Raw genomic sequence first — 12,228 nt, forward strand, 5'->3', positions numbered from 1 at the left:
GGTTCTCAGTGAATGTAGGTTTGCGGCAGGGGTGTGTGATGTCTCCATGGTTGTTTAATTTGTTTATGGATGGGGTTGTTAGGGAGGTGAATGCAAGAGTTTTGGAAAGAGGGGCAAGTATGAAGTCTGTCGGGGATGAGAGAGCTTGGGAAGTGAGTCAGTTGTTGTTCGCTGATGATACAGCGCTGGTGGCTGATTCATGTGAGAAACTGCAGAAGCTGGTGACTGAGTTTGGTAAAGTGTGTGAAAGAAGAAAGTTAAGAGTAAATGTGAATAAGAGCAAGGTTATTAGGTACAGTAGGGTTGAGGGTCAAGTCAATTGGGAGGTGAGTTTGAATGGAGAAAAACTGGAGGAAGTGAAGTGTTTTAGATATCTGGGAGTGGATCTGGCAGCGGATGGAACCATGGAAGCGGAAGTGGATCATAGGGTGGGGGAGGGGGCGAAAATTCTGGGAGCCTTGAAGAATATGTGGAAGTCGAGAACATTATCTCGGAAAGCAAAAATGGGTATGTTTGAAGGAATAGTGGTTCCAACAATGTTGTATGGTTGCGAGGCGTGGGCTATGGATAGAGTTGTGCGCAGGAGGATGGATGTGCTGGAAATGAGATGTTTGAGGACAATGTGTGGTGTGAGGTGGTGTGATCGAGTAAGTAACGTAAGGGTAAGAGAGATGTGTGGAAATAAAAAGAGCGTGGTTGAGAGAGCAGAAGAGGGTGTTTTGAAATGGTTTGGGCACATGGAGAGAATGAGTGAGGAAAGATTGACCAAGTGGATATATGTGTCGGAGGTGGAGGGAACGAGGAGAAGAGGGAGACCAAATTGGAGGTGGAAAGATGGAGTGAAAAAGATTTTGTGTGATCGGGGCCTGAACATGCAGGAGGGTGAAAGGAGGTCAAGGAATAGAGTGAATTGGAGCGATGTGGTATACCGGGGTTGACGTGCTGTCAGTGGATTGAATCAAGGCATGTGAAGCGTCTGGGGTAAACCATGGAAAGCTGTGTAGGTATGTATATTTTGCGTGTGTGGACGTATGTATATACATGTGTATGGGGGTGGGTTGGGCCATTTCTTTCGTCTGTTTCCTTGCGCTACCTCGCAAACGCGGGAGACAGCGGCAAAAAAAAAAAAAAAAAATTCTTTTTCGTATCTGATTCCATCTTGTGTCCTTTTTAACGAGTCAAACTCCAGCACTTCAAGCCCACTATCATCATACCAAGGTTACTTTCATCATACTGGTGTATCATGTTTGACACCATCAGCCCCTCTCACTCTAGCACATTTCAGTGACGTGGTAAGACAGGAAAGTTTTCGGTATACATTTATTACAGTGTGTGTGTGTGTGTATGTGAATGTGGTACACAGGGGTAGATCAAGGGAAGAAGGGCAAAGCGGGCGACCCCCCCCCCCTCCCGTCCCTTGAACTATACAATATGAAATAAACTTAATTATGATTGACATATTCTTAAAATCACTCAAACCCTTTTATTATCTTAAAAACAAATGTATAAGTATGTATATTTCTTTCAGGGTGTACACTAGTGTTCATGACATTCGTTTCGTTTCATCTGCTTCACAAATAGATTAGTTTCGCGAAATGTTCTCTGCAACAGCATAATGGTTTGTTTCATTGAACAAAAATCCCTTGATTTTACTGTTGGCGGTTTAATGTCGTCAGACAACATGAATTTAGACATTTGAAAATGGTCACCTGTCTCATGATTAATTGTACAACAGCCGTAGTCACTTTTAGGAAAAATTGATCATGAATAGTAATCTGAAAACAAGTCCAACTCATTATGCGCCAAATTCCCTAAGTTGCAATATGGTCTTACTACTTTTGAACTTTCCATCGTTGTATTGAATTTATTAATTGCTTCTCCCGTCCTTACTTCATCAAGCAGATCTTAAATTTGTGTTTGGAATGTTGGTATCACTACAATCCCTGACCTCCCAAAGCTGGTGGTTGGAGGGTTGATCTGACCTCTGTCTGGCCTCATTTGATGCCTCCCGCATGTTCAGGTTATCACTTTATTTCTGAGCCTGCATTTTAGAACCTGGCTTTATATCTGCGTATTTACTATTTATACTCGTACTTTGAAAAAGGTTTCCAGAATGATAGTCTTCAGGTCAGAAATGTGTCAAATGTTTTCATTGATGAATTTTATCTTAATAATTCTAAGATAACGTGTGTTCTGCTGAACTTTCGCTTTTGTCCATTATTTTGCTTTCGTATTTAAATGTACATCTGTAGTTCAAAAAATGTCCGCATATATTCTGTTCTCTTTGGAGGTGTGATAGTTTTGCTCTGTACGTCACAATTGACTTGATTCGGTGTTTTTCGTAATAATGGTTAATTTGCAACATTCCCATAAGATGGTCATTTGACCTTTTAATACAATCAATATACAAAGACTATGATCAATATTTTCAATTCTGTAGGCTTGCAGATAGCTTTTCTAAGTGTTCACCTGATTAGAAATCTTAATATAAATGTTATTTATATCATTAATTTCTATTGGAGAAATGTTTTTGTTACACTGTCTCTCATTTGACTTGGCAGTCAGCTGTTCCTCGACCGGAGTCTCGTCAGAAGTTGTGAACAGTAAGTTTGTGAAATTACAATTATATTTGATAAGATATCAATCATGCACCTTCAGAGGCAATAATTTAGCATTGATTTATCATTTTCAAAGTATCGTTGTACAGATGTGATCAGGAGGAAAATATGAGGCCGGTATCGACATTGGCTTCATTACTTTAGGGGTACGTAACGTTAATGTTTTGAGTGTCTCATTACATTTATTATATTTGTGCAGTGGTTATTCCGGCGATGATTCAGATGTGCTAATATTGTTTACTGTTCTTGCGCCTCATTATAACGAGTATATCTGGAGTAGTCTTAGGAGGTCCTGTTACCCATACGGCCGGGGCTGGGGCTTTGCTATCGGAAACAGCGGTCCACAGGTTTACGTAATCACTACATTCTTGCTGGTGTGTAGAACAGTTTGTCAGATGTTTGTTTGTTTTAGTACCATAGGATCCCCAACGGTAAAAGTTCATACCTTTTCCACCTTCTACTCCCACAAAATAAAGCCCTTACAAAGTAAACAAGATTTTGACTTAGAAAAAAAGTTGTGTAGTTAAAGCATTATGTACTAACTGTATGGATTCCAGCACTAGACCTCCAAACCACTTTGCAAGTAGCCACCAACCCCCAAGCATAAATAAAAAGCTACCCCTGCCTTACGCTGTATTAACTAATCACAGATTCCACCACTTCTAGTTACGCTGATAAAACATATAGGTGCTGAAATAACTCAGAAGCACAAAATAACTGACCTTCCAACTTAGTGTGTAGTTCCAGCCCACCAGACATACATCCAATAGAAACCACACCTCCCACACAGATATGAGTCACAGTCTCCTGCTTGAACTCTAGACATTACCCATAACTACTAACACTGTTCCAGTACATCCCAAGACCCTTCTTGCCCATGAAGCAGCTGCTAGAAAGAAGACTCTAAGCACTTACAACTCAGTTGCTGTTTTCACGATCCCAGCCACCTTCAACTATGATGGGTCTGGACCCCTTAACACACTAGCCCAGGCTTATGTCCTAATACACTTGAAATAATCATTGAAGCAGTATATTGCAAGCAATAACAAAAATACGAATTATGAACGAAACACAAGTTGGATGCTATGGCGGACGTCTCATAAATACTGCTTTCTTTGCTTCTACAAATATAACAATTAATCAATGACAGTTGACAATAATAAGGCAAATACAACCTGATTATATAGAGAAACAAGTGTGCACGTCATCCATTCTGTTTACCTAGCAAGCAAAAGGAGAGAGAATCTACATAGCTTCAATTCCCTAAATTCATATATTAACATAACAACCACTTCTTCATATGAAAAGTGATAAATCTATTTTTTTCTAAATACTTTTATTTGATTTATAAAACAAAAACTAAAACACTTCACTTCCTCCAGTTTTTTCTCAATTCAAACTTACCAGTTAACTTGTCCCTCAGCCCTACAACTTAATAACCTTGCTCTTATTTACATTTACCCTCAACTTACTTCTTTCACCAACCTCTGCACTTTCTCACCTGAATCAGCACTGTATCAGCAGCAAACAACAACTGAATCGCTTCCCAAGCCCTCTTATCCACAACAGAATGCATAATTGTCCCTCTCTCCAAAACTTGTATTCACCTCCCAAACCACCCCTTCCATAAACAGATTAAACAACCATAGAGACATCACACACCCTTGCCACGAACCGACATTTACTGGGAACCAATCACTCCTCTTTTTCTACTCGTACACATGCCTTACATCCTTGGTAAAACCTTTTCACTGCTTCTAGCAACTTACTTCCCACATTATATACTCTTAAAACCTTCCACAAAGCATCTCTACCAAACCTATCATTTATCATCTCCAGATCCATAAATGCTTTGTATAAATCCATCTGTTTTTTAAGTATTTCTCGCATACATTCTTCAAAGCAAACATCTGATCCACACATCCTCCACCACTTCTGAAACCACACTGCTCTTCCCTAATCTGATGCTCTGTACATGCCTTTACCGTCTCAGTCAATACCCTCCCATATAATTTCCCAGGAATACTCAACAAACTTATGTCCCTGTAATTTGAACACTCACCTTTATCCCCTTTGCTTTTGTACAGTGGCACTATGCTCGCATTCTGCCAATCCTCAGGCACTTCACCGTGATCCATACATACATTGAATATCCTTACCAACCAATCAACAGCACAGTCATCCCCTTTTTTATTAAATTCCACTGCAATACCATCCAAACCTGCCATCTTGCTGGCTTTCATTATCCATAAAACTTTCACTACCTTTTCTCTTTTCACCAAAGCATTCTCCCTGACCCTCTCACTTCACACACCCTATATATGCCACTCTATCATCAAACACATTCAACAAATATTCAAAATACTCACTCCATCTTCTCACTTCATCATACTTGTTATTACCTCCCCATTTGCCCCCTTCACTGATGTTCTCATTTGTTCTCGTCTTTATTTATTTATTATTTTATTTTGCTTTGTCACTGTCTCCCGTGTTTGTGAGGTAGCGCAAGGAAACAGACGAAAGAAATGGCCCAACCCACCCCCATACACATGTATATACATACACGTCCACACACACAAATATACATACCTATACATCTCAGTGTACACATATATATACACACACAGACACATACATATATACCCATGCACACAATTCACACTGTCTGCCTTTATTCATTCCCATCACCACCTCGCCACACATGGAATACCATCCCCCTCCCCTCTCATGTGTGCGAGGTAGCGTTAGGAAAAGACAACAAAGGCCCCATTCGTTCACAGTCAGTCTCTAGCTGTCATGCAATAATGCCCAAAACCACAGCTCCCTTTCCACATCCAGGCCCCACACAACTTTCCATGGTTTACCCCAGATGCTTCACATGCCCTGATTCAATCCACTGACAGCACGTTAACCCCGGTATACCACATCGTTCCAATTCACTCTATTCCTTGCCCGCCTTTCACCCTCCTGCATGTTCAGGCCCCGATCACTCAAAATCTTTTTCACTCCATCTTTCCACCTCCAATTTGGTCTCCCACTTCTCCTCGTTCCCTCCACCTGTGACACATATATCCTCTTGGTCAATCTTTCCTCACTCATTCTCTCCATGTGCCCAAACCATTTCAAAAAACCCTCTTCTGCTCTCTCAACCATGCTCTTTTTATTTCCACACATCTCTCTTACCCTTACATTACTTACTCGATCAAACCACCTCACACCACACATTGTCCTCAAACATCTCATTTCCAGCACATGCACCCTCCTGCGCACAACTCTATCCATAGCCCACGCCTCGCAACCGTACAACATTGTTGGAACCACTATTCCTTCAAACATACCCATTTTTGCTTTCCGAGATAATGTTCTTGACTTCCACACATTCTTCAAGGCTCCCAGGATTTTCGGCCCCTCCCCCACCCTATGATTCACTTCCACTTCCATGGTTCCATCCGCTGCCAGATCCACTCCCAGATATCTAAAACACTTTACTTCCTCCAGTTTTTCTCCATTCAAACTTACCTCCCAATTGACTTGACACTCAACCCTACTGTACCTAATAACCTTGCTCTTATTCACATTTACTCTTAACTTTCTTCTTTCACACACTTTACCAAACTCAGTCACCAGCTTCTGCAGTTTCTCACATGAATCAGCCACTAGCGCTGTATCATCAGTGAACAACAACTGACTCACTTCCCAAGCTCTCTCATCCACAACAGACTTCATACTTGCCCCTCTTTCCAAAACTCTTGCATTCACCTCCCTAACAACCCCATCCCTAAACAAATTAAACAACCATGGAGACATCACACACCCCTGCTGCAAACCTACATTCACTGAGAACCAATCACTTTTCTCTCTTCCTACACGTACACATGCCTTACATCCTCGATAAAAACTTTTCACTGCTTCTAACAACTTGCCTCCCACACCATATATTCTTAATACCTTCCACAGAGCATCTCTATCAACTCTATCATATGCCTTCTCCAGATCCATAAATGCTACATACAAATCCATTTGCTTTTCTAAGTATTTCTCACATACATTCTTCAAAGCAAACACCTGATCCACACATCCTCTACCACTTCTGAAACCACACTGCTCTTCCCCAGTCTGATGCTCTGTACATGCCTTCACCCTCTCAATCTCTTGTCTTATGCACGTTATTTACCTCCTTCCAAAACATCTTTTTATCCTCCTTAAAATTTAATGCTGCTCTCTTTTATACATCTCCCAGTCATTTGCATTACTTCCCTCCATAAATTGTCCAAACACCTCTCTCCTCTTTCACTAACAGTCTTATTTCGTCATCCCACCACTCACTACCCTTTCTAATCTGCCCACTTCCCACCTTTCTCATGCCACATGCTTCTTTTACCAAGCCGTCGGTGGTTCCCTAAATACATCCCATTCCTCCCCCACTAACCTTACATCATTTGCTCTCACCTTTTTCCATTCTACACTCAATCTCTCGTGGTACTTCCTCACACAAGTCTCCTCTCCAAGCTCCTTACTCTCACCACTCTCTTCTTCCCAACATTCTCTCTTCTTTTCTGAAAAGCTCTTCAATTCTTCTCCCTCGCCTCAAGAAGATAGTGATCAGACATCCCTCCAGCTGCCCCTCTCAGCACATTAACATCCAAGAGTCTCTCTTTTGCACGCCTCTCAATTAACACAATCCAATAACGCCCTTGACCATCTCTCCTACTCAATACATATACTTATCTGGGAGTGGACTTAGCAGCAGATGGAACCTTGTAAGTGGAAGTGAGTCACAGGGTTGGGGAGGGGTGAAGGTCCTGGGAGCGTTGAAGAATGTGTGGAATTCGAGAACATTATCTCGGAGAGCAAAAATTGGTATGTTTGAAGGAATAGCGGTTCCAGCAATGTTATATGGTTGCAAGGCATGGGTTATAGAGAGGGTTGTGCAGAGGAGGGTGGATGGGTTGGAAGTGAAATGTTTGAGGACAATATGTGGTGAGAGGTGGTTTGATCGAGTAAGTAATGAAAGGGTAAGAGGAATGTGTGGTAATGAAAAGAGTGTGGTTGAGAGAGCAAAGAGGGTGTGTTGAAATGGTTTGGACACATGGAGAGAATAAGTGAGGAAAGATTGACAAAGAGGGTGGAGGGAATAAGGAGAAGTAGGAGACCTAATTGGAGGTGGAAGGATGGAGTGAAAAAGATTTTGAGCGATCAGGGCCTGAACATACAGGAGGTTGAAAGGTGTGCAAGGAATAGAGTGAATTGGAACAATGTGGTATACCGGGGTTGATGTGCTGTCAGTGGATTGAACCAGGGATGTGGAAAGGGAGCTGTGGTTTTCGGTGCATTACACACGACAGCTAGAGACTAAGTATGAACTAATGTGACCTTTTTTGTCTTTTCCTGGTGCTACATAACTGGAGGGGCTTGGGGGAATGGTATTTCGTGTAGCAGGTTGGTGACAGGAATGGATGAAGGCAAGAAGTATGAATATGTACATGTTTATATATGTATATGCCTGTGTATGTATATGTATGTATACGTTGAAGTGTATGTGTATGTATATTGGCGTTTATGTATATATATGCGTATGTGGGTGGTTGGACCATTATTCGTCTGTTTCTTTGTGCTACCTCGCTTACGTGGGAAACAGTGATTAAGTATAATGAATAAATAAAAGTAAATAATAAAACAAAGATGTCTTTGACAAAAAATAGAAAATTTACATCATTCTCCAAATTTATAAAACATAATGGTATAGTAAGGGCTGCTATACAGAACAAAAAACATTTCTATTGTAGGTATAGGAGAAAGTGATGCACATAACATCCCCCTCCTCAAAAAAGGCATGAGTCATCCATTGGGTCAATTCATGACTAGCGGCCATGTGGCACATTGCATCAGCTCCAATAATGTCTTTCCATCTTTCATCCTGGATAACTAAATCATAATCTTGTAACATAAGTCTCCAATGTATTAACTATAACACCAGAGGATTATGATTCATAAAAACTAGAAAGGGTTTTCGTAATCCTTTCAAATAAACATCAAAATTGTGTAAACTCAAAATTAAAGGTAAAGTTTCCCTCTCAACAGTACTGTAATTTTTCTGACAAGGAAGAAAAGAAAAATAACAATGGATGGTCATTGCCTTGCTTCTCTTTTGCATTAACTGGACATACTTCTTGTCCCACAATATTCTCAGGTACACAACATGAGCCTTCACAAAATCACTTTTTACTCAAGTTTACAGCAAGATTTGCCATGTCTGACTTTCCTTATAAAGGAGATGTGTTCATCTCGCTCTCTAAAATAGAACACAATATTGTCAGTATATGCAGAACAATTTTCAGCACCACGCAACATTTCACATATTAACCTTTGAAAACTACTTTCACTGTTCTTCATGCCGAATGTCAACACTTAATACTGGTATAACCCATCCATGGTTACAAATGCTGAGATGGCTTTCACCCTCTTAGTCAGTCCTACCTGCCAATATACTTTTAACAAATCGAACTTACAAATCTTGCATCTCCCACTTGCTCAATACAGTCATCCACTCTAGGAACAGTATATGGATCAGTTTTGGTTACTCTTTTTACCTTTCCTTTAATCTGTATAAAATCTGAAAGAACCGTCAGGTTTAGGAACTAACACGTATGGTGAGCTCCAAAGGCTGGTACTTGGCTCTCTCAAATCATGCTTGAACATTTATTCTACTTCCCTTTTCATTATCTCCCTTTTCTTTAGACTAACTGGGTAAGGTTGTTTAATTGGAGAAACATTTTCTACTTTTGTATCTTGTATTATAACGCTTGTTCTGGGGGCATCAGGAAACAATGATTTGTATTCATTAATTTCCACAATTTCATGTGTTTATATAGCATCCAAATGTTCAAGCTTACTTTCTAAGTTACTCAGAATCTCAGAATTTTTAAAAAGTTAATCTTCACACCTTAGCGTAACATCATGTGGACCATCAGATTTTTCATCGTCAACCTTTACACATCCACAGCTCACTTCTTCCCTTGCCATACTATCTTTCACATTTCACTTTTTTCTCAAAATAAGGCTTCATTAAATTAATGTGACATAAATGGATCTTCTTGTGCCTATCTAGTGTTTTTACAACATAGTTCAATTGTCCTACTTTCTGACAAGTTGGACAACTACAAAATTCAGCAACCTCTCTAAATACCAGATTAATAAAAATGCATTAGTATCCTACTTACAGTCTTCCTCATTCCTGAATGTCTAGATGGATTAGAATCATGAGATAAAGTAGTGATATTATTCCTATACACCCAAGGAACTACAATCTGCTTTTTCATTTTCCAGTGATCTGATGTAGGAACACTTGGAGGTCTCCACTTTCTCATTAACACCCCACCATTAAAATAGAATCCTGACTCATTATCCAACTGGCCATTTCTCTTTACTTCGTTCCACCCTTCCTTCGGACTACTATCTTCAAACTGAAATTTTATCATCTTATTTTTATCGGCTTTGAAATCTGGAAGATAATCCACTTTTAACTCAACTTTGACACCCCACTTGACATCACACCCCTCCTCAAATAGTCACCTTATCCTATATCATATACATCTCTAACCTGAGCTATAGCTGTAGTAACAACACAAGAAGGATATACATCAGTATTTTTCACATTGCAATAACCATCACAAACAGAATGTAAGTCTGACAGGTATATATTATTATCCCCATCAGGAACTCCCTTTACATCTTTGGAACACTCTATTGTATCAGTTTTAGGAACAGAGATATCAATATTTGTTTTATGACCAAACAAATCATCAGAGTTATGTTCAACAAGGTCAAGGGGATTATCAATCAGTTTTTGTTCTGGAACTACTCTTTCTCCAGCCAAATTGTTTCCTAACAATATGTCCACTCCATGGATAGAAAGTTCAACATTCACACCAACTTTGACTTCACCATTAACAAATTTAGTCTCTTAAGATTAACATAATGCAGTGTAATGGTCAGTCCTGCTCCTAACCCTCTAACACTAGCCTCCACTCCAAAGTATGACTCTGTGGTCCACTCTAGCAGTTCCTTGGAGACTAGTCTCTGGTTAGCTCCGGTGTCCCTAAGAATGATAATTTTCCTCTTAGGAGTCCTTTCTAGTGATGTCTTTTCCTCAGTCTTAAATGGTTTAAAACTAACCACACACTTTTTTTTTTTTTTTTTTACTGTCCCTATGGATATTCTGAGGCTTCCCTAAGCAACAGTTAAAGCAGCTGACTTTGAGGTTTTTACACAGAAATTTTACATGATCTGTTTCCCCACATGCATGACATCTTACTTGCAGCCTCTCCAGCTGACCCTCAGGTCTGTTAGAACCTAACTGTGATGTAGCATTTGTTCGTGACTGACCTTGCATCTTATCACCCACATTTTGTCTGATAATAATTTGAACCTTGTTTTGAACCCTTCGCTTGGTTGACCTCTTTCACTGGATTGATATCTAAATTGTTTGTATCCACTCTGTTTGATGCCTTTCTTGTACATTTTATATGCAATTGTTAGTTGATCTGCTAAATGTGCAGCCTCTTTCAGATCCTTAACTTTGCCCTTATTGACTTCATATTTGATATCAGTATATACTAAATCTAAAATTATCTGGTGAAATCATTTTCCTCAATCCTTCCATGGTTTTGACATCCTCAGATTTACACCACCTGTTGAATTTCATTTCACACAATCTCGCTAACTCTGAGTCTGCGCACTTAATTTCCTCAGACCTTTAAACTGTCTCCTGTAGACCTCTCGATGCAACTGAACAGATTTTAACACAGCTTCTTTGAGTACTCCATAATCAACATATTATGTTATACCTAAACATGTATGTTCCTCTGTTGCTTTGCCTCTAAAATATGTTTGAATAGGAATTGCCTAGTCACTCTTATCCCAACTCTCGAAAGTGGCTATTTTCTCAAACTGATCAAAGAAATCCTCTGCTTCTTCCTCTATAAACTCTGGTAAATGATTCACTCTGCCATCCACATCATTATTGGCTTGTCTGAAACCCATCTGTGCATCAGCCTCAATCTTTTTTAACCTAACCTCTTTATCTGTTTCAATCTGCATTCTTTATTATACAACATCCTGGATCAAATTTTGTTCTCAACTTCTCTAACATTTCATGTTCATTCATGCTCATCTATGCATCAAGGTCATTATTCTTAACGCTTTCTTCCTCGTCTCCTAATATATCCATAGATTTTAGCCGTTCGACCAAGTCTGCTTGCATTTCACTTTTAGCACCTGGCCTTAAGTGAATTTCATGCATGTCTGCTATTTCCAACAATTCATCTTCAGTTCAATGGGACTCCACAAACATGTTCCCATTATTTTCGGCCATAATTACACAACAATACAATAAATGGCCTGACCCATCAACACAACAAGCACAATGGTTTACATGACGAAAAATTTTTACCACTTACATTTTAGTTACAAAAAAGTATTTACTTTGGTACAGTTACAGTGGTACGATCCTCTCCCAGAGAGGCCTCCACATGTCACAATCCCAACTGTCTTCACCTATGGTGGGTCTTGACTCCTTAACACATTGGTTCAAGCTTATGTCGTGAGATAA

At 39.8% G+C, this 12,228-nt stretch overlaps 1 protein-coding gene across 1 annotated transcript in view; it reads left to right on the forward strand.

Annotated features, from left to right (window-relative positions):
* Positions 1 to 2,448: 2,448 nt before the first annotated feature.
* Positions 2,449 to 12,228, forward strand: part of UQCR-Q (Ubiquinol-cytochrome c reductase ubiquinone-binding protein) — a 41,495-nt gene continuing 31,715 nt past the window's right edge. Inside the window, exon 1 of the mRNA XM_071665750.1 lies at positions 2,449 to 2,603. Coding sequence (XP_071521851.1) covers positions 2,492 to 2,603 — 112 coding nt within the window. The 5' untranslated portion in view covers positions 2,449 to 2,491. The remainder of the gene's footprint in view (positions 2,604 to 12,228) is intronic.

This window comes from Panulirus ornatus, chromosome 10 (assembly GCF_036320965.1).
Source record: "Panulirus ornatus isolate Po-2019 chromosome 10, ASM3632096v1, whole genome shotgun sequence".
Taxonomy (NCBI): Eukaryota; Metazoa; Arthropoda; class Malacostraca; order Decapoda; family Palinuridae; genus Panulirus; species Panulirus ornatus.